The sequence below is a fragment of the Aquarana catesbeiana genome, linkage group LG05 (genome assembly GCF_042186555.1).
Source record: "Aquarana catesbeiana isolate 2022-GZ linkage group LG05, ASM4218655v1, whole genome shotgun sequence".
NCBI classification, from domain to species: Eukaryota; Metazoa; Chordata; class Amphibia; order Anura; family Ranidae; genus Aquarana; species Aquarana catesbeiana.
This window is the reverse complement of record NC_133328.1, coordinates 630,601,756-630,625,773: the sequence shown is the minus strand read 5'-3', so window position 1 is coordinate 630,625,773 and position 24,018 is coordinate 630,601,756. Positions and strand designations below refer to the sequence as shown.

The window sequence follows — 24,018 nt, the reverse complement described above, 5'->3', positions numbered from 1 at the left end:
GAGACCACACCTCCCAGGATGCACTGCAGGGCACCAAAAGCGAATATGTCAGCTTCTCCTACTTTTAGTAGGGGACAGAGGGGTGTATAGAGGGATTATCTGTCTGCACTCTGTCTGTGGAGGGATTGTCTGTGGCCCTAGTGTTGGGTGGCTGCTGCAGCAATGTGGCGTTACTGTGTTGTATCATGTCTGCAGCCTCTTGTATCATGTCTGCAGTCTCTGACCATCTCTTGTATCATGTCTGCAGTCTCTGACCATCTCTTTTATCAAGTCTGCAGTCTCTGACCATCTCTTGTATCATGTCTGCAGTCTCTGACCATCTCTTGTATCATGTCTGCAGTCTCTAATCGTCTCCTGTACTATGTCTGCAGTCTCTGACCATCTCCTGTATCATGTCTGCAGCCTCTGACCATCTCTTGTATCATGTCTGCAGTCTCTGATCATCTCCTGTAATATGTCTGCAGTCTCTGACCATCTCTTGTATCATGTCTGCAGTCTCTGACCATCTCTTGTATCATGTCTGCAGTCTCTGACTATCTCTTGTATTATGTCTGCAATCTCTGACCATCTCTTTTATCATGTCTGCAGTCTCTGACCATCTCTTGTATCATGTCTGCAGTCTCTGACCATCTCTTGTATCATGTTTGTGGTCTTTTCTGTAGTAATTTCTATCGCTCGAATATTTTTTTCAGTTATGGGAGTGAGTGGGGCCTCATGTCTAAGGTTTGCCTAAGGCCTCACAAAGCCTAGAGCCGCCTCTGAATTCACTCTCACTGGAGAATTCATGAATTAAATCCATACCTTACCAATGTAAGATGGCTTCCTTCATGTAACACGCGTTCCCTCTCTTGGCGGGAAATTACGTCATCAAGAAACAGATTTTTGTTGCACGTGCGCAAACGTCTCACCAATTCTGATGATTTCTTTATGCTCTGAGCTAATTTCCACACAAAATTCTCAGATCTTCACAATCAATTTGTCATCTAGGTTCTTTTCAGTTGTTTCCAAAATTTCTTTCTGTACTCATTTTTCCCCTCTTTTCAATGGAGAAAGTGGTAAAAAAAACTTTTGAAAAATGACGGACTGGCTGGCTGAGCCAATGTAACATTCAAGTTGTTACTGTATTATTAACTATATTTCAATAATTCATATTGATGAGAAAAGTTCAAGAAAACTCCGTTAAGTTCTCGTGTAAAACCTCCAAAATTGATTTAATGATCAATTAGCAAAATGTTACAAAAACAATGTCAAAATGTAGAATACAAAAATAGATTATTCTTAAAATGAAGTTTAAATCAGATAAGTCTGTGTGTAAAAGTAGCTTCAATGTCTTGAGATCTGTGTGTGTGTGTGTGTGTCTTCATGGAGAGCTGAAAAGCATGTGTGTCTTTCCCCACAGCCTGTCTGTCCTCCTACACTTAACCCCCACCTTTTTCCAAAGAGCCTGGCCCAAAAAGCTTAAAAGACCGGGAAATTCAGTCCCTCCAACATTCCTAAGGGTGGGGATATGAACTATGTGAGAATAGCTAAAATAAGAATCATTTAACTTACAATATATACATTTCCTTTAAACATATAAAATCCTACATATCAGTATACATATATTTAAAATGCAGTGTTCTTAATAATATCCTAATCAAGAAATATAGTAATGTAAAAAACAGCTTATATTCTTAACATACTGAAACTTTGTGTCTTTGGAAAAGATTGTAACTTTATCACTTACGATGGGGGAGGTGAATGGTCAACTTACTCTAAATTACATCAATATGTGAGATGAAGTTCTCCCAAGAAATGCATACGAAGCCTATACCAGCATAAACTTTTTCAAGTATAAAAACAATATATAACTTCACCTTTTCCATAAATAGAAGATTTATATATATTTATATATATAATTCAATTATCATAAAATCTCAACCATTCATAAATTCTGATATTCTAACATTAACCACTTCCAGTCCGGGCCAGTTCTGACATTCCTCTCCTATATGTAAAAATCAGCATTGTTTTGCTAGAAAACTGCTTAAAACCCCCAAACATTATAGATTGTTTCAAGCAGAGGCCCTAGAGAATAAAATGGTGGGTGTTGCATATTTTTATATTTGCACAACGTCTTTTTAGATGCAAATTTTTTTGGAGAAAAAAAAAACGTAATGAATTTTAATACACACACACACTTTTAAAACACAATATATTACCCATATGGTGAAATATAAAAGATGATGTTATGCTGAGTAAATAAATACCCAACATGTCACGCGCTAAAAGTGCGAACGCTGGTTGAACGGCGCCAAAAAACGACAGTACCTAAAAATCTACAGTGTACAGGGTGTACAGTATCATGAGTGAGTGGTGTCATCCTAGGACAGGAGGTGTGTTACTGGCAGGATCTCTAGGTAAAAATAGAAAAGATAAAAAATGGCTGAAAATAGAAAACCAATGCAGTCAGCACATCTAAGTATTGGCAAGCTGCAATAGTGTACATTACATTTTCTGCAAATTTAGAATAATCATTCAAAGTATAATCAATGATAATAGTCTTATCCTGACCACTGATACTTACTGAACCCCTGAAAAACCCAAATCTGTTTATTGTCACTATAAGAGAATAAATCACACTTTCCTGTTCTGAGATTTCTCAATGCTGTGATTGTTTGTGTTGGGAACCTTTAGATTTATGACATATGGAATATGAATCTACTGCATTATTCCATTCGTTACAAATAATCAGATTCATATTTCTGTGATGTCAGCAGGTTTGGGCAGATTTTCTGTTATATTATTATTTCTCACGTCGCCTTTCACCCCCAGATATTGTTATAGAACCTTTTCTTACATATAAAACAGCATGGAGGGGCTCAGTGAAGGTGGTGGTGAAGGTGTGGAGGTGTCTGATTGGGTCACACAGAGAATAAAAGGACAGCTGTCCGGCCTCATAATCCACATAGATCCCGACTCTGTAACTGGAGAGATTGGGAGATATTCTGATAATTTTATTGTCATGTATTAGATAACACACACCTCTACTGTACAAAACCCAGGACTTGGTATTATTTCCAATCAGTTTCTTCACTCCCCCTCTCCTCTCTATACTGGGATAACACATCCCGACTCTGCAATTTTCGGACTCACTGACATCCACTTCCCAGTAATGTCGCCCCGAGGAAAATCTCTGACTGCTTAATACCTGGAACCATGACTGAAATCTCTCCGGTGCTTCTGGACGATTCTGCTTTATATCTGACCTGGATACAGTTTTCATGTCATCTGATATCTGTAGATAATTATAAGCTGTGTTCACATCCAGTAATATGTCTGAAGCTTCCTGTATATTGAAGAATTCATTTACCCCTTTTATCATATAAGATAACCCCATGTGTAATGTGTGTGAGATTCCAGCCACATCCAGATCCCCTCCATCATGGAGGAGTCTATCATGTCTCTCTCTATCCTCATCATCTCCCTCCTCAGTATCACACAAGTCCCCTGTGTCTGATTTCTGTAGGACAGTCAGTGAGTCAGTCATGTTACACAGCTCCTCAATGTCCCCCATCTTCCTGAACAAATCCTCCTTCTTTATTTTCAGCTGATGGATCAGATCAGACAACGAGATCCGCTCTTCCTGGGTGGAGATGTTCCTCGGCACCCTCTTCTCCAGGTCCTCCAGATGTCTCCTGAGATCTATGGGCAGGGCAGTGACTCTCTCTGTTAGACCAGCTGATTTTTCTTTTACTTTTCTCCTGTGATCCTGCAGACTCTGGACTCTTTTCTTCATCTTCTCTCTCTCTGTCATCAGTTTCTGCAGAACATTTCTCAGTTTCTGTTTCTTCTTCTCAGAGGCCTCATCCAGAGTTTCCACCTTTTCTCCCCGGAGTCCTCAGTGCAGTAAAACTCCAGGATCTTCTTATGGATGGAGCATTTTCTGTTCTCCATAGAAGTGGTGGGATCAGTTAGGACATGTTCTGGTGACTTGCTGTGGATTCTCAGGTGATTATCACACAAAGAAGCTTCACAATGGCAGGATTTAACAACAGGTACAGGAGAGTGATAGCAGTAAGTACAGAAGATTCCAGTCTTCCCTTCTTCCAGCTGAGAAGATCGGAAAGTCTCCACTATGTTACGTAGTGTTATGTTTCTCTGCAGTGCAGGCCGATCCTGGAACTCTTCTCTGCACCGAGGACAGGAATAACCTCCAGACCCCTCCTGTGTATCCAACACACCATCAATACAGACCCGGCAGAAGTTGTGTCCACATCTCAGGTTTACAGGATCTGTATAAATGTTCAGACAGATGGAACAGTCCAGCTCTTGTCTCACATCAGCAGACGTCATCGCTGACAGCAGAAGAGAGAAATGAAACTAAAACGTCTCTGAGACTGAAAATCCAAAGGTCGTCTCACATTTCTCGGCACAGGGTGAGGCTGAGCTGGTCTTGCAGCTTTTAGCTTGAGGAAGTTGGTGGACAAATAAATGTTTATATTGAAGGTATATGTCCCTACATGTTGATACACATTGTACTGTTTCTTAGCTTTAAATTGCTTCTGCAGACAAGACACAAAGTTAAGTTATATAATGTAGTGTGAATAGCTATTTGCATGTTTATGCTTTTTGTTTTTTGTGTTTAGGAGAGAATAATTTCCAACGGTAAAAGAAACCAGTCCCGAGACATATACAAGTGCATCTCAACAAATTAGAATATCATCAAAAAGTTAATTTATTTCAGTAATTCAAATAAAAAAATGAAACTCATTTATTATTTAGATTCTTTACACACAGAGTGATATATTTTCAAACATTTCTTTCTTTAACTTTTGATGATTATGGCTTACAGCTAGTGAAAACCCAAAATTCAGTATCTCTAAAAAGTAGCTGAGCTATATTTTTATTTACAGTATTTTACAAAGTAAAAATGTCAGGTAAACACATTTGTTAAAATTAAAGTACATCTCTGAGCTATATTTTTATTTATGAAAAATGTCCCCCATCCTGTTTAAAAAACAAAAAAAAGTAGATCTGTCTGTAATACTTACCCTTAATCAGGTGCTGCCCTCTCTCATAACCTCTTCTTCACCACAGGATGCTCTCAGTCTTCCATATTGAATGATGCCGAGGCTAAGGAGGAACATGGAGGTCATGGGCCCATCCCTTAGGGAAGGTCACCACAGTACCCTTAATTCACAATGTACTAGCTCGGGTCATCATTCACATCCGTGCTCCTCTCCACATCAGTAAGGACCACCAAGCCCAGGGAAGAGAGGAAAAGGATCCTGTACTTGACTGACCTAAAGACTTCAGAAAAGATAAGTTAAAAAATATATAATAAAAAACATGCAAGGGGATCTGCAGGGAGGGCACAGCCTTGGAAAGTGTAGAGCTTGAAGTTGGGCTTCAACAATGCTGCCAATGTGTTTGTACGATGTGTCTCCTTTAAATGACCTTATTTACCCTCCAACCCCAACTATTTTGTTTCCCTCATTTGGCGCTCCTTCTAGCATTCAGTTTAAGTAAGGTTAAGAAGACATGTGGCCACTCATTGAAATTGGAGAAGTGGTTTAATCTGAAACTGCATAAGGGATTCTTTACTGTCAGAGCGGTAACAATGTGGAACTCTCTTTCACAATCAGTGGTGTCATCGAGGAGAGTCGATAGTTTCTAAAAAACGATTAGATGGGCATCTTAGCGAATGCAATATACAGGGATATGGGAATTATTATTGACATAAATACACGCACACAGGTTGAACTGGTTGGACTGGTGTCTTTATTCAACCTCAACAATGATGTAACTAGATATGTATCTTCTGCCAAACTTAGGGGTAAATTAAATTTTAAAACCCCAATACTGCACACAAAGAAAAAATATTCCCTCTGTAAGCTGCACACCTCCAAATGATTCTACACAGAATATTCCAAAATAAAGAAGCACCTCATTTATTCTTCTGTATAAGCACATGTATTTCTACTCCCAAAGGGATTTTAACTGGTTCTTTACCAATAAATACAGAGGCCACCCGTCCACACGAGCAACAGTCCATTCAAACCAGCTCCAATAAATAGTCTAGATGATGTCTTCTAAAAGTTTATTGCTCTGCAGAACTTCAGTGTGAGGGAGAGGAACTTGGCATGAGATACTTCAAAACGCTCAGAAGCAGTAGTGTTTAGAGGACAGTCTTTCCTAGTGGTAGTAGTATTGGTTGAGAACAGTCCAAGACTCCACAACTGAAGACCATGAGGCAAATTTTTGGGCATCTGGCTACCTTGGTCAGCGTGCAACATTGTCACCCAGTTCAGAATCCAGCACACAGTCTCAGGGATCAGCTTAAAGTAATTGTAAATGTAAAACTTTTTAAGTTATAATTAACTGCTCTATGCAATGGAATTTTCCCCCGAGGCCCTGATCCCTTTTTTGGTATTTCCCTGTAGTCATCTCCGAGCATCTCTGTAGCCTCCTTAAACAGTTGTTTAGTCCATGTCCAGTGTCTCAGACGATTTATCTCCACCCACCTGGAAACTTTCCCTCTATGGACCCGATTAGGCTCCGTGTACACTAGCAGCTCCTAAACTTGAGGTTTTTTGCCACATCTCCTAAACTCAATGCCATAAAAGCCTATGTGTCCATGTACATGGCGATACCTCAAATGTGTGGTTCGAATGCCGTTTACATATGCGGGCGCTACCTAGGTATGTGTTCGCTTCTACAGGCGAGCACGAGGGAACGGGGGCGCATTAAAAAAAATCTTTTTTTTTTTTACACTGTCCCTGTTATTTTATTTTTTAAGTGTTCTTGCATAGCAAGACCACTTACTGTTATCTCACATATATATTATTATTATTATAGCCAAATTTACCACCCTAACTCCTCCCACAGCTTTTACACTACATAGACAATAATATATCGAAATGTGCGGATTGTTCCCGAATGGTGTGCTATTACTTTGTGGAATGTTTTGCCGAATGGTTCACGAAATATCGTCCTTTTTGTGGTGAGATTGGTTCCATAGGAATGAATGGCGAAATGTTTAAAACTAGAGTGGGAGGTGACAAAAGCTGACAACCCCATGATCAGCCAAAACATTATGACCACCCCATGATCAGCCAAATAATTTATGACCACCCCATTATCAGCCAAAACATTTTGACCACAACATGATCAGCCAAAATATTATGACCACCCCATGATCAGCCAAAACATTATGACCACCCCATGAAAAAAAAAATAATTAAAAAAAAACATTGAAAAAAAAATAATCATTTTTGAAAAAAAAATATATTTTTCAAAAAAAAAAATCATTTTTGAAAAAAAAATTCATTTTTGAAAAAAAAATCATTAAAAAAAAATCATTTTCGAAAAAAAAATAATAATTTTTGAAAAAAAAAATCATTAAAAAAAAAAATCATTTTTGAAAAAAAAAGATCATAAAAAAAAAAAAAAATCATTTTTGAAAAAAAAAATGTTCAGCTCTTTCAGCTAATGATGGGACTTTCTCAACATTTTTACTACTATTTATAATATTAATCTTTTTAACACTTTTCACAGTTACTCCAGCCACACAACAGTTATTCTAGCCATTCCACCCAGTTACTCCGCCCACTCCAGTTGTAGAGGCAAGAACACTTCACACAATTTCCCCAGAAATTGTAGCTTTTCTAGTTTTAATAACTTTAATTACTATTACAAAAAATATAAACATTCCTTGTAAAAGGAATAAGGCATGACAGGTCCTTTTTATGGAGACATCTGGGTTCAATGAGGCTCCAGATATCTCCTCTATCCTGGAAAGCATGAGATTAAAAAAAACATCTCTGCTTTCCAGGTAAAAGAAACTGGCAGTGTTTACATCTGCCAGTGCCTGGAGGGACGTCATGACATTGCCTCTGGCCTCCCAGGGTCATAGAGATTGCTCGGAACCATTCGCTCCATGGCCAGCTCTATGGTAATCCAGCGCCGTCACCGGATTGATAATCACACAGGAGAGCCCGGAAAGGTACCAGAGGGCGGTGGCAGGGGGGCTGACTAGGGTGGCTTTTACATTAGAGGGAATTGCCTGCTGAAAGCACAGATATCTAAATGATGCCTGTAGCTGCAGGCCTCATTCAGAGATCACCACTTCAACCCGTGGGAAGTGGCTAAAAGTGTTTTTACTATAAATAGTGTAAAAGAAGGAGCTGGAACACACAAAGGTGAGCAGAAAAAAAAACTCCAAAGCAGGTGGGAACATAGGCAGGAATTATGGCAGAGACAAAAAATGCCCCTTCACTTTGTTTCTATGAATTTTTTATTACATGCACAGTGTACACTCCCAGTGTAATATGAACTTATCTTACACATACACTCTAGTTTTGAAGGTAGTTAATGGAAAAGATGTCCTGGAACTGGAAAGGCTGCAGAGAAGGAGATCCAAATGAATAAGGCGCTCAACTATGAGACGTAAATTAGACAATTTAAGCCAAGCTGTGTAATCATAAATTTATTTTTTAAATGCAATCAATGTAAGTACCTGAATGTGACTTGGTATCAGCTTCCTGCAGTCCCTGTACAGCAGGGCTGGAAAGTAGGAGGAAGAAGCAACACGAGGAGCCACATTTACAGTAAACAGTGTCATTATACGGGGTGTGTCCAGAAAGTAATGAGAATTATATTTTAAAAACTATTTTATTGAAAAACTTTACACTTGAACATTGTCTCCTTCAAAGTTTGCACCCTATGAGTGTACACAACGCTCCCAGGGATTTTTTCATTCTTCATATCGTCCCTGGAAGTCTTCAGGTGGGATGGCGTTCAGAGCCTACGTAGTGGCTTTTTGGACATTATTCACACTACCAAAATGGTGTCCTTTCTAGTGTTGACTTGGTAATTCCCGTTTCCTCTGCAATCATTCTGATAGTGAGCTATCGGTCAAAAATGGAACAGATGCAGTGAGGTCGGTTCTCAACCGTGACTGACAGCTCACTATCAGAATGATTGCAGAGGAAATGGGAATTACCAAGTCAATTCTTCATGAAATTGTGACTCAGGATTTGAACACGAGAAAAGACACCATTTTGGTAGTGTGGATAACGTCCAAAGAGCCACTACGCCGGATCTAAACGTCATCCCACTAGAAGACTTACAGAGATGTTATGAAAAAATAGAGTAAAATCCCTGGGAGCGTTGTGTACACTCACATGGTGTATACTTTGAAGGAGGCAATGTTCAATTTTAACATTTTTCAATAAAATTATTTTTAAAATATCATTCTCATTACTTTTTGCACACACCTCATATGTTCCATTATTTTAATATAAACTAACCATTATTTTATACAATGCAGTATGGACAAAACCTTCATTGTTTAGCCAGTAGCAGTTAATCCAATTCAGCTGGACTTGTTCTGTAATGTCGAAGAAATGTTGTAGATTCTCTAAGCCACTTCTTCAATTTCTAATGAGTGTCAGAAAGATACTCCAACATGTACTCAGGTAGAACCAACACCCTAATCCAAGCACCATTAGATGTGTTGAGGTAGATGTTGATTATCCAAGAACAACATGGGAGGTGTGAAAGGTGTGGAACCCCCCTGTTCTAGTTACATCATCCCATTGAGACATCAAATGTAGGACTAAGTAGCTAGAAGAGACTGCTCACACCATACTATAGCACAGCCCTCAAATTTTCCACTCGCCTACTCGCATTTTGTGAGTGGAAAATGAGGGCTTGCGACCTGGGCTGCCTGGGAGTGGGGGGGGGGCGAGCACCGCTGGCGGACGGGGTTGATTGGGAGCCGTTCTCCCAGTGATCGCCTCGGGGGGGAAGAGAGCATTGAGGAAGAGGAGAGCCGCGGGATCACAGAGCAGGATAGCACACTGTTACAGCTTACATTACAATTGTCTCCACTCTGCTCGACACAGCCCCGCCTCCTCCTGGCCCGCGCCTGTGATAGACAGAACGCCGGTCCAATGCTGGAATGCGTTCTGTCTATACAAGATATAGGGTCAGGAGGAGGCGGGGCTGTGTCGAGCACAGCGGAGACAACTGTAATGTAAGCTGCTCTGTGATCCCGCTACTCTCCTCTTCCTCCAGTCATGCATTCCTCTGCCCAGGCGGGGCAGCAATAGTGGGCACAGTGAGGCTGCAATGGTGGGCACAGTGTGGTTGCAATGGTGGACACAGTGAGGCTGCAATAGTGGGCACAGTGAGGCTGCAATAGTGGGCACAGTGTAGCAGGAATGGTGGGCACAGTGTGGCAGCAATGGTGGGCACAGTGTGGCAGCAATGGTGGGCACAGTGTGGCTGCAATGCTGGGTGCAGTGAGGCAGCAATGGGCACAGTGAGGTTGTAATAGTGGGCACAGTGAGGCTGCAATGATGGGCACAGTGAGGCTGCAATGGTGGGCACAGTTTGGCTGCAATGGTGGGCACAGTGAGGCTGCAATGGTGGGCACAGTGAGGCTGCAATGGTGGGCACGGTGTGGCTGCAATGGTGGGCACGGTGAGGCAGTAATGGTGGGCACAGTATGGCTGCAATGGTGGGCACAGTGAGGCTGCAATGGTGGGCACAGTGAGGCTGCAATGGGCACAGTGAGGCTGCAATAGTGGGCACAGTGAGGCTGCAATGGTGGGCACAGTGTGACTGCAATAGTGGGCACAGTGTGGCTGCAATGGTGGGGACAGTGAGGCTGCAATAGTGGGCACAGGTGAGGCTGCAATAGTGGGCACAGGTGAGGCTGTAATTGTGGGCACAGGTGAGGCTGCATTTATGGGCACAGGTGAGGCTGCAATGGTGGGCACAGGTGAGGCTGCAATGGTGGGCACAGATGAGCCTGCATTGATGAACACAGGTGAGGCTGCGTTGAGGGGCACAGGTAAGGCTGCACTGATAAAGTTGTTGTTAATATTTATTTTTGTAACTTAATTCTGCATAAAACATTTAAGTGTAATCATGAGATAATTTATGAGGGTGTGTTTAGGGGCGGTGCAGTGTAGGGGCTGGGTGGGGCAACTGGTGGCGAGTAACCCTTGAGTTCTGGCTAGTAGCTCAGGACTTGAAATTTTGAGCCCTGCTATAGCATTTATATCCACGCAGGTAGCATTGGCACCTTCATCCAGTCACCATGGAATGTGAAGATGTTGATTTGTTGATTGTTAAAGAACAGGATGGGAGATGTAAAAGTTGTTGAACCCCCCTCTTCTAGATACATCATCCAAATGTTGGTTTTAGGAAGTCTGCATTGGTGTTAGTTCCTCCACCGTGTCCACCAACCACAACTTACATGTGACTTCCAATTAAAGCTGAACTCAGAGAACACATGCATATAAAAGCAAAGGAGAAGGCCTTCAAATAATACAAGGTTGAGGGATCATCATCAGCATTCAGACTTTATAAAGAATGCAGCAAGAAATATAAGAGTGCAATTGGGGCAGCTAACATAGAACATGAAAGACACATAGCGGAGGAGAGCAAAAAAATGGCAAGAAATTCTTTAAGTATATAAACAGTTAAAAAGGGAGGACAGGCCATATTGGCCTCATAAAGAATGAGGAAGGACATCTGATTACAAAGGATGGGGAGATGGCGAAGGTATTGAACTTATTCTTCTCCTCAGTCTTCCCGAGGGAATCGGGGGATTCAGTAACCAAAGCTGCAGTGTTTATCCTCAGGACACATCACAGGAAGCACCTCCATGGTTAACAGAGAACAGAATTAAAATTAGACTTGGGAAGCTTAACATTAATAAGTCACCGGGAGATGATGGCTTGCCCCCGAAGGTACTTAGGGAACTCAGTCAAGAAAATTGCCAGACCATTGTTCCTAATTTTTACTGACGGTCTACTGACTGGAATGGTACCAGCTGATTGGAGAAAAGCCAATGTAGCACCAATATTCAAAAAGGGCCCAAAATACATCCCTGGGAATTACAGACCAGTTAGCCTAACATCAATAGTATGCAAGCTCTTAGAGGGGATGATAAGGGACTATATACAAGATTTTAGTAATGACAACGGTATCATTAGCAGTAATCAGCATGGATTCATGAAGAATCGTTCTTGCCAAACCAATCTATTAACCTTCTATGAAGAGTTGAGTTGCCATCTAGATAAAGGAAGGCCCGTAGATGTGGTGTATCTGGATTTTGCAAAAGTATTTGACACAGTTCCCCATAAACGTGTACTGTACAAAATAAGGTCAGTTGGCATGGACCATAGGGTGAGTACATGGATTGAAAACTGTCTACAAGGGCGAGTTCAGAGGGTGTTGATAAATGGGGAGTACTTGGAATGGTCAGGGGTGGGTAGTGGGGTCCTCCAGGGTTCTGTGCTGGGACCAATCCTTTTTAATTTGTTCATAAACGATCTGGAGGATGGGATAAACTGTTCAATCTCTGTATTTGCGGACAATACTAAGCTAAGCAGGGCAATAACTTCTCTGCAGGATGTGGAAACCTTGTAAAAAGATCTGAACAAATGAATGGGGTGGGGAACTACATGGCACATGAGGTTTAATGTAGGAAAAGTTTAAAATAATGCATTTGGGTGGCAAAAATATGAATGCAATCTATACACTGGGGGAGGAACCTCTGGGGGAATTTAGGATGGAAAAGGGGTCCTAGTAGATGATAGGCTCAGCAATGGCATGCAATGCCAAGCTGCTGCTCACAAAGCAAACAGAATATTGGGATTAAAAAGGGGATCAGCTCCAGAGATAAAGCGATAATTCTCCCACTCTACAAGACTCTGGTCCGGCCACACCTGGAGTATGCCGTACAGTTCTGGGCACCAGTCCTCAGGAAGGATGTACTGGAAATGGAACGAGTACAAAGAAGGGCAACAAAGCTAATAAAGGATCTGGAGGATATTAGTAATGAGGAAAGGTTGCGAGCACTGAACCTATTCTCTCTGGAGAAGAGACGCTTAAGAGGGAATGTGATTTCAATTTATAAATACCGTACTGGTGACCCCACAATAGGGATAAAACTTTTTCGCAGAAGGGAGTTTAACAAGACACGTGGCCACTCATTAAAATTAGAAGAGAAGAGGTTTAACCATAAACTACATAGAGGGTTCATTACTGTAAGAGTGGCAAGGATGTGGAATTCCCTTCCACAGGCGGTGGTTTGTGATGTCAGCAGGTTTGGGCAGATTTTCTGTTATATTATTATTTCTCACGTCGCCTTTAACCCCCAGATATTGTTATAGAACCTTTTCTTACACATAACCCGGCATGGAGGGGCTCAGTGAAGGTGGTGGTGAAGGTGTGGAGGTGTCGGATCGGGTCACACAGATCATAAAAGGACAGCTGCCCGGCCTCATAATCCACATAGATCCTGACTCTGTTACTGGAGGGATTGGGAGATATTCTGATCTGTTTATTGTCATGTATTAGAGAACACTCACCGCTATACCTGTGCAAACCCCAGGACTTGTTATCTCCAATCAATTTCTGCACTCCTCTCCTCTCTATACTGGGATAACACATCCCGACTCTGCACTCTTCTGACTCACTGACATCCAGGGCCGTCTTTACCGCAGGGCAAACGGGGCAGCTGCCCAGAGCCCTGTCACTGTTTTGGGGCCCAAAGCAGAGCCGCCGCTTAAGCCCATGCACTGCCCGCAAATCGCATGATCGGCGCTTAAAATTTACCACACACACAGTGACAGTCTGTCACAAGCAGCCGCTGAGCCGCAGCATCAGTGCGCACAGTGCAGCAGTGTCAGTGCTGCATATTTTCGATCATGGAGCGGGCAGCGGGTGGGCGGGGCCTTGAGTTCTACTGACGCTCTGGTCCCACCCCTTGCTATGAGTGCACAGTCACTGCCTGTACAAGTGTACGACGTGATCGGAGGAGCGGAGGCCTCGGTAGGAGGAGTTGGACCACGGAGTGGCGTGCTGTCAGAGTGCTGGTCTGCTGGATCATGGTCAACTAAGGGAAAGTACAGTGTGGAGGGATTGATCGGAGCTGAGCTGACCAGGAGGACAAGGTAGGTCTTTTTTCTCCTCCCCTGGCTCCCCATTTGTAGAGAGTTTAAAAACGCTCCTGCAGTCCAGCAGTGTCCAGGCTGAGTGAGGCTGTGAGTGTACTTTTTTATTTCAGAACACACAGCATGGGCCACCAAACCAGACAGGACTGTTACTGTATTTCACTGCTTGGTGGGCTTATTTTGTGCCTGGCTGGTTCACATATATATGTTTTGGTGGCCCACATTTGCGCAGGCACAGCAGCCTATTTATTCATTCATGCATGATGCACCTATTTTTTCTGCAGGAAACACAGGCATGGCAGCCCATTCAAATGAATGGACTGCTGTGCCTGCGCAAATGTGGGCTGCCAAAACATATATATGTGAACCAGCCAGGCACAAAATAAGCCCATCAACATAGGCGTGTGCCAGGTGTGCATGGGCACACCCTAATCATCCCCCATGTGCATCGCTCTGCCTGGCCCTGCCAGTTCCCGGCAGCAGAGAGGAGGCCAACTCACAAAGCCTGGGCACCTCTGCTCTGCAGATATTGAAAAAGAAAAAACATCCCCAGGTCCAGTGGCGGTGCGTCCATGAAGGGCGCACGGGCGCCGCCCTCTCTCTCCTGCCACCTGTCTATCACCATAGATAGATTCATAGATTGCATTGCATGAATCTATCTATGGTCGCCGCTGCCACCCCCTCTTTTTTGGGAGCCGGGACCCTGAATTACAGCGGCAGGTTTTTTTTTAAGCACCTGATTAAAGCCGTAGGCTCTAATAGGCATTAAAAAATGTGAACAGCGAGCGCCATGCTGGACGCTCGCAGTTCACTCAGCTGTGTGTTAGGAAAGCGAATATTCATTTGCTTTCCTAACACTGAACTGCCTCTCCACCAATCAGGTGCTCGGGTCTGTTACCTGTTACCTGATTGGCTGAAATGACAGGTACTGTGATTGGACGCCTATCAGGGAAGAGAGGACAGGAGAAGACATTGAGGAGCTTGGAGGACACTGCCGCCGTGACCCACTGCCCCACCGAGACACGGTAAGTGCCGGGTGGGGGATGTACAGTAGTTGCATTTGATGGCACAGTTGCTGCGTTTGGCACAGTCATGGCAATTTATGGGTACAGTGGCTGCGTTTGATGTACAGTTGGCGAGTATGTACTGTTACAGATCTAGCTAAGGACTTGTTTGTGGACCAGTTCTTTATGTTTACAATACATTATTAAAGTTTTTATTAGATAATTCTATGTATGTGTCTGTTTTTGAGATGTTGGGGTGAAGAGCAAAATTGCATTGGGGGGGCCCAAAAAAAATGTTTGCCCAGGGTCCAAACCATATTAAAGACGGCCCTGCTGACATCCACTTCCCAGTAATGTCGCCCCGAGGAAAATCTCTGACTGCTTAATACCTGGAACCATGACTGAAATCTCTCCGGTGTTTCTGGACGATTCTGCTCTATATCTGACCTGGATACAGTTTTCATGTCATCTGATATCTGTAGATTATTATGAGCTGTGTTCACATCCAGTAATATGTCTGTAGCTTCCTGTATATAGAAGAATGTCAGGGCCACGAAAGAATAAAATAGAGAAGTGGCCCCATGGGATTGTCACCCCTGACACCCATTTGTTTTATAAATACATTTTACTCTTAATAGAGGGCTATGGTGATTGTGAAGTGCATGACTCTCTATGGTGATTGTGAAGTACATGACTCTCTATGGTGATTGGGAAGTACATGACTCTCTATGGTGATTGGGGAGTACATGACTCTCTTAGGTGATTGGGAAGTACATGACTCTCTATGGTGATTGGGAAGTACATGACTCTCTATGGTGATTGGGAAGTACATGACTCTCTATGGTGATTGGGAAGTACATGAATCTCTATGGTGATTGGGAAGTACATGACTCTCTATGGTGATTGGGAAGTACACGACTCTCTATGGTGATTGGGAAGTACATGACTCTCTATGGTGATTGGGAAGTACATTACTCTCTATGGTGATTGGGAAGTACATGACTCTCTATGGTGATTGGGAAGTACATGACTCTCTATGGTGATTGGGAAGTACATGAATCTCTATGGTGATTGGGAAGTACATGACTCTCTATGGTGATTGGGAAGTACATGACTCTCTATGGTGATTGGGAAGTACATGACTCTCTTTGGCTGCTTTGCTGGTTCTTTCTGTTTTGTGTTTCAGGTGACAGGCTGCCTGCCGTTGCTGGGAAGATTTACCTCAGCTGCTGAGCACTGGATTGGTGACAAATCCTTTGGTGGGAAACACTTAGCCAATCAGTGTAACCTGTTACCTCTATCCCCTCCTATCACTGGGCGGAGTCAGCATTTACCTCAGGTCTCTCAGCTGGACTCACCTCTGGATTCTCCTCAGCCTTCCTTTTGGATCTTTTGAGCCGCTCTCAGCCCAGAATGGATATTGTACTTCATGAACTACTTCAAAAGACTAATCCCCCTGGAGGAAGGGTCGCCTCAGTCATTTCAATTCATTCATTTTTTTTACTTTTCCCCCCTCAGTTTTCATTGGTGACAGATGTATCATCACTTCCATCTGTGGGCCCTGGGCCAGTATTGTGCCTCTCATTCCTTTAGTGCCGGGAAAGAATACGCAGGATAAGGAGGCCCTACTCTTCTTCAGACACCCACAGAGCCACTAATTCTGCCGGCGGGAGCCAGGGAGGCAGCGAGCTTGAAGCTGCTACCATGAGACCGACAGCGTGATCAACACCTTTCCAACAGGATCATCATCATCATAGACTAGGGGTGAGTGAAGGCTCTGAGGGCTGGGAATGTGCACAGACTTCACTCTGTTCTGTCTCCTTCAGTCTCCTCTGTGTCAGTGTCTTCCCTGCTCAGTGTCCTCTGTGTCAGTGTCCTCCCTGCTCAGTGTCCTCTGTGTCAGTGTCTTCCCTGCTCAGTGTCCTCTGTGTCAGTGTCTTCCCTGCCCAGTGTCCTCTGTGTCAGTGTCTTCCCTGCTCAGTGTCCTCTGTGTCAGTGTCTTCCCTGCTCAGTGTCCTCTGTGTCAGTGTCTTCCCTGCCCAGTGTCCTCTGTGTCAGTGTCTTCCCTGCTGAGTGTCCTCTGTGTCAGTGTCTTCCCTGCCCAGTGTCCTTTGTGTTAGTGTCTTCCCTGCTCAGTCTCCTATGTGTCAGTGTCTTCCCTGCTTCAGTCTCCTCTGTGTCAGTGTCTTCCCTGCTCAGTCTCCTCTGTGTCAGTGTCTTCCCTGCTCAGTGTCCTCTGTGTCAGTGTCTTCCCTGATCAGTGTCCTCTGTGTCAGTGTCTTCCCTGCCCAGCGTCCTCTGTGTCAGTATCTTCCCTACTCAGTGTCCTCTGTGTCAGTGTCTTCCCTGATCAGTGTGCTCTGTGTCAGTGTCTTCCCTGCTCAGTCTCCTCTGTGTCAGTGTCTTCCCTGCTCAGTGTCCTCTGTGTCAGTGTCTTCCCTCCTCAGTGTCCTCTGTGTCAGTGTCTTCCCTGATCAGTCTCCTCTGTGTCAGTTTCTTCTCTGCTCAGTGTCCTCTGTGTCAGTGTCTTCCCTGCTCAGTGTCCTCTGTGTCAGTGTCTTCCCTGCTCAGTGTGCTCTGTGTCAGTGTCTTCCCTGATCAGTGTCCTCTGTATCAGTGTCTTCCCTGCTCAGTGTCCTCTGTGTCAGTGTCTTCCCTGCTCAGTGTCCTCTGTGTCAGTGTCTTCCCTGCTCAGTGTGCTCTGTGTCAGTGTCTTCCCTGATCAGTGTTCTCTGTGTCAGTGTCTTCCCTGCCCAGTGTCCTCTGTGTCAGTGTCTTCCCTGCTCAGTGTCCTCTGTGTCAGTGTCTTCCCTGCTCAGTGTCCTCTGTATCAGTGTCTTCCCTGCTCAGTGTCCTCTGTATCAGTGTCTTCCCTGCTCAGTGTCCTCTGTGTCAGTGTCTTCCCTGCTCAGTGTCCTCTGTGTCAGTGTCTTCCCTGCTCGGTGTGCTCTGTCTGTCAGCCTTTAGTCATCTCTCCTGTTCACTTTCAGCTCTCTAGTACTTTCATTTATATTTCATTTATCACACTTCTGACCTGTGAAATGTCTTTATTGTGTTTTCATTTGCTGCAGTTATTGCAGGTACTGTGTTAGAATGGTTAGTGATCTCGTCCAGCATACAGCATTACAGCATGACAGGGTTGTTATTAGGCACTCATGTAACCCCAAAATCTCCCCTAACAGGCTGATCAGTCAGCTTATCATCAATGGCTTTTCTGAGGGTTTTATTTACTTCCTTCACAGGAATTAGGCTGTTTAAGGCATGTAAGTTTTAAATGAGTGAATGAGTTGCCTAAATATTGTTTTTTATACATAATTTTTCCTACTTTGTTTTATTATGAAAAGTTAAAGAGCAGTACAAATACAGTACACCCCATGCGTCACAGAAAATGACTTGTTAGCATGATACTGTTATTAAAAGTTTCAAAAGAAATTTATGAAGAGAGGATCCCACCTCATATAGTTCCTCCATTTGTTTATCGATCACCTCTAGCTGTGATTCCTGAAGAATCCAATGAGTTTATTCATTAGTCAGTTCCTAAGGGGTTCCCGTTCTTTATTGATCCAATTGGTGATAGTCTATTCTCATTGATATACCTAAATCTACAATATATCAAGCTCTTTTTGTGATTAGATCATTGGGTCAGATGCCCTTTTAGTCAAATCTGACATTAAATCTTTTTTGTTTATTCTATGCTTTTGGTGAGGAGCGTGTAACTCCCTGGTCATTCTCTTCTTGCTTCATCTCAAATGTATTTTTTTTTTGATAAGCAGCATGAAGATTGAAATAGTGAAGCATTGTAAGGCTCTTGGTGTAGCTACATCATCCCCTCTGTGGCTCAGCCAAAGAGATCTTCATTCTCCAATGCTCCTCTTCCTCTTAATTCAGTTCAGAGCTCTGCTTTTCTTTTAGTAAATCACAGTGTATTTCTACTACAGGGCTGCAGAAATCTGCTTTGCAAAATACTGTTTCCTGGTAGGAAGTTTGTTCTCCAAGCCATAGTCCAGTGATGATGGAGGAAGGGATCCCCCGGTCTTCCAGTTCGATGGTCAATGAATCTTCTCATGTCTCTTTGGCTGCTGAATCCCAGTTCTGCCTTTTTCTCCACATTATTTCCTGGGTCTTGTTATAGAGTTGGCCAGGATGGAGTTTTAGACACCTACAAAAGACACGGTATCTTTTCAGAACCACCTTATCAGAAACTAGTATACTATTTATGTGATTCAGTTGTCCTTGGGCTTTTTGGTGTTTGTATCAGGCATTATGTCTATGAGCAGAATTTTACTAGTGGACTAGGTGCTTCTCATCTCAGGCCTTAAATGTTCTTATTGGCATGTTGGTTTGGTTAGAAGGTAAAAGAGTATCTACTGGTTTTGGTGCAAATTTATTTCAACGTAAAATGTTGGCTCTATGTGGCAGGGTGAATTTTGTTTTAGATGAGCATTTTCCAGTTGCCTACAGATACGACAAAATCTATTGAATGTGGTCATTTCCAGTCTGGCAAATAGTGTTCAGCGTTTTGACCAGAATATTATATTTACATGATGTCCCTAAGAATATTGTTCACTTGGGCTCTTCCCTGTTGTTGTTGCACTTTGGAGAAAGCAGTTCACCCGCCAGAGCCTCTTATCGATCGAATGTTAGAAATGCGCTTTTATGCAATTAATTGTCTAGGATGTATGGTTCTTCCTGGTCTTCATTTAATATTTAGGTTAAAGTAGGACATTTTCAGGATAGCAAAACATTTATTAGCTGATGTTTTGTTTTGCTATGTTTCCACTGTTTCAGGACACTGGTTACCCCAGCGCTATTCAAAGGCCTACAATGTCCTTAAAACCAGTTGTTCGCTTGCAGTTATATCCGATATTATCCACTTGAGCCCCGGACCATTATGCTGCCTAAGGACCAGAGGTCTTTTTCCAATTTGGCACTGCGTCGCTTTAACTGCTAATTGCGCGGTCATGCAATGCTGTACCTAAACGAAATTTGCGTCCTTTTCTTCCCACAAATAGAGCTTTCTTTTGATGGTATTTGATCACCTCTGCAGTTTTTATTTTTTGCGCTATAAACGGAAAAAGACCGAAAATTTTGAAAAAAAATGATATTTTCTACTTTTTGTTATAAAAAAAATCCAATAAACTAAATTTTAGTCATACATTTAGGCCAAAATGTATTCGGCCACATGTCTTTGGTAAAAAAAATGTCAATAAGCATATATTTATTGGTTTGCGCAAAAGTTATAGCGTCTACAAACTAGGGTACATTTTCTGTAATTTACACAGCTTTTAGTTTATGACTGCCTACGTCATTTCTTGAGGTGCTAAAATGGCAGGGCAGTACAAACCCCCCCCAAATGACCCCATTTTGGAAAGTAGACACCCCAAGGAAATTGCTGAGAGGCATGTTGAACCCATTGAATATTTATTTTTTTTGTCCCAAGTGATTGAATAATGACAAAAAAAAAAAAATATTTACAAAAAGTTGTCACTAAATGATATATTGCTCACACAGGCCATGGGCCTATGTGGAATTGCACCCCAAAATACATTCAGCTGCTTCTCCTGAGTATGGGGATACCACATGTGTGGGACTTTTTGGGAGCTTAGCCGCGTACGGGGCCCCGAAAACCAATCACCGCCTTCAGGATTTCTAAGGGTGTAAATTTTTTATTTCACTCTTCACTGCCTATCACAGTTTCAGAGGCCATGGAATGCCCAGGTGGCACAAAACCCCCCCAAATGACCCCATTTTGGAAAGTAGACACCCCAAGCTATTTGCTGAGAGGCATATTGAGTCCATGGAATATTTTATATTTTGACACAAGTTGCGGGAAAGTGACACTTTTTTTTTTTTTTTTTTTTTTTTTGCACAAAGTTGTCACTAAATGATATATTGCTCACACAGGGCATGGGCATATGTGGAATTGCACCCCAAAATACATTTAGCTGCTTCTCCTGAGTATGGGGATACCACATGTGTGGGACATTTTGGGAGCCTAGCCGCGTACGGGGCCCCGCAAACCAAGCACCGCCTTCAGGATTTCCAAGGGTGAAAATTTTTGATTTCACTCTTCACTGCCTATCACAGTTTCGGAGGCCATGGAATGCCCAGGTGGCACAACCCCCCCCCCAAAGCCACCTGGGCTTTCCATGGCCTCCGAAACTGTGATAGGCAGTGAAGAGTGAAATCAAAAATTCACGCCCTTAGAAAGCCTGAAGGCGGTGCTTGGTTTTCGGGGTCCCGTACGCGGCTAGGCTCCCAAAAAGTCTCACACATGTGGTATCCCCGTACTCAGGAGAAGCAGCAGAATGTATTTTGGGGTGTAATTTCACATATTCACTTTGTGCAAAAAAAAAAAAAAAAAAAAAAAAAATTTGTTTCTTTCCCGCAACTTGTGTCGCAATATTAAATATTCCATGGACTCGACATGCCTCTCAGCAAATAGCTTGGGGTGTCTACTTTCCAAAATGGGGTCATTTGGGGGGGGTTTGAACTGTCCTGGCATTTTATGCACAACATTTAGAAGCTTATGTCACACATCACCAACTCTTCTAACCACTTGAAGACAAAGCCCTTTCTGACACTCATTGTTTACATGAAAAAGTTATTTTTTTTTGCAAAAAAATTACTTTGAACCCCCAAACATTATATATTTTTTTAAAGCAAATGCCCTACAGATTAAAATGGTGGGTGTTTCATTTTTTTTTTTCACACAGTATTTGCGCAGCGATTTTTCAAACGCATTTTTGGGGGAAAAAACACACTTTTTTAAATTTTAATGCACTAAAACACACTATATTGCCCAAATGTTTGATGAAATAAAAAAGATGATCTTAGGCCGAGTACATGGATACCAAACATGACATGCTTTAAAATTGCGCACAAACGTGCAGTGGCAACAAAATAAATGCATTTTTAAAAGCCTTTAAAAGCCTTTACAGGTTACCACTTTAGATTTACAGAGGAGGTCTACTGCAAAAATTACTGCCCTCGATCTGACCTTCGCGGCGATACCTCACATGCATGGTGCAATTGCTGTTTACGTTTGACAACAGACCGCCGTTTGCGTTCGCCTTAGCGCGAGAGCAGGGGGCGACAGGGGTGCTTTTTTTTTTTCTTTATTATTTTTTTGCTTTTTTATCTTATTTTTAAACTGTTCCTTTCATTTTTTTTTTTTTTTAATCATTTTTATTGTTATCTCGGGGAATGCAAATATCCCCTATGATAGCAATAGGTAGTGACAGGTACTCTTTTTTGAAAAAATTGGGGTCTATTAGACCCTAGATCTCTCCTCTGCCCTCAAAGCATCTGATGACACCAAGATCGGTGTGATAAAATGCTTCCCCAATTTCCCAATGGCGCTATTTACATCCGGCGAAATCTAAGTCATAAAATGATCGTAGCTTCCGGTTTCTTAGGCCATAGAGATGTTTGGAGCCACTCTGGTCTCTGATCAGCTCTATGGTCAGCTGGCTGAATCACCGGCTGCATTCTCAGGTTCCCTGTTGAGACAGGAGAGCCAGAGAAAAACACGGAAGACGGTGTGGGGGGGGGCATTCCCTCCCACGGCTTGTAAAAGCAGTCTAGAGGCTAATTAGCCACAAGGATTGCTTTTACATGAAAGCCGACCGCTGGCTGAAAAGAATGATACCAAGATGATACCTAAACCTGCAGGCATCATTCTGGTATAACCATTCAAAGTCGTGAATGGCGTACCTGAAGACAAAAAAATGGTTAACAATGGTTAACAATAAAGCACAGTAAACAGTAAAGTATAAATAATTACATACCTGAAAAACAAACATGATAAAACATAATAACAATAACAATAAAACATTGCAGAATAGAATACAGTAAAAAAAGAGCAGAACAATAGAGAGAGAGAATAGAGAGAGAGAACAATAAAACGACAACTATTTTTTTTTATTTTATATATATATATTTTTTTTTACACTTTTTTTGTAACTAACTTTTATAACTGTAACCGGTTCCAGGTTCGGGTCTCTCAAAATGCGATGGCATCTTGGGAGACCCTGTGAAAGTGTGCCTAGTCTGTGGAATGCTGTACCCTACGCTAATACTCAACTAGTGCATGGTAGCGTTCAAAACATTCACCAATGCAAAGACCAGGATTGTCAGGACAGGAGGGACAATAATAGCGGGTGTCACGCCTATATCCGCGCTTGCTGCAGACACGACATCTTTTTGGGGGGGTTCGTTGGGTAGGGGTACTCGGGAGGACATAAAAATGCCTCTCATGCAGCCGACTGCATTTGGTTGGGGATGTGAATGGGGGAATTACGGGCGCTGCAGAAGCGGTGTGTTCCCAATTAGGATTGGCGAATGCAGCAGGAAGGGCACTATGGGCACGACGGGCCTGTGTTTGTCTTTTTGGTGGCAGCGGGACACTACTTGTGCTTGCCACCTCACCAGCTTGAACTGCACTTATGGGACTCGCCACGTCACCAAGTGTTACTGCAGCGCTGGTTTGACTACGACCGGGGTGTACTAGGCCGCTGGTGCTTGCCAGTTCAATAAAAAGCTTCCAAAAAAACTGTTAGCGATCGCAGGGATCAGGCCTGACTCTGCAAACGCTGCAGTTATGCGTTTAGTGTTTTGTAAGTGACAGTGATCGATCGATACTGCACTTGGGTGGGCTGGGCTGGGCCGGGCGGAGGGGCAAAACGCAGGTGCTAGCAGGTATCTGGGCTGATCCCGCTAACACTGCGTTTTTGGGAACCCTAAACTGCTGGGGACGCTAGTATAGATCTGATCGGATCAGATATTGATCCGTTCAGATACTATACCACTAAAGGAGGCGTATGCTGCGTGCGTGGGTGTTAGTGGTACTGGCGCTAACCTGACGCTGCCTGGGGCCGGTGCTTGCTAGTTCACCAAAATGCTACCAAAAAAACTGTTAGCGATCGCAGGGATCAGGCCTGACTCTGCGAACGCTGCAGTTATGCGTTTAGTGCCTTGTAAGTGACAGTGATCGATCGATACTGCACTTGGGTGGACTGGGCTGGGCTGGGCCGGGCGGAGGGGCACAACGCAGG

The 24,018-nt window shown here is 43.0% G+C and overlaps 1 protein-coding gene across 1 annotated transcript in view; it reads right to left on the bottom strand.

Annotated features, from left to right (window-relative positions):
• Window positions 1–1,192: 1,192 nt before the first annotated feature.
• LOC141146094 (uncharacterized) overlaps window positions 1,193–24,018 on the bottom strand; it is a 48,520-nt gene continuing 25,694 nt past the window's right edge. The window contains exon 3 of the mRNA XM_073632848.1: window positions 1,193–3,879. Coding sequence (XP_073488949.1) covers window positions 2,786–3,879 — 1,094 coding nt within the window. The 3' untranslated portion in view covers window positions 1,193–2,785. The remainder of the gene's footprint in view (window positions 3,880–24,018) is intronic.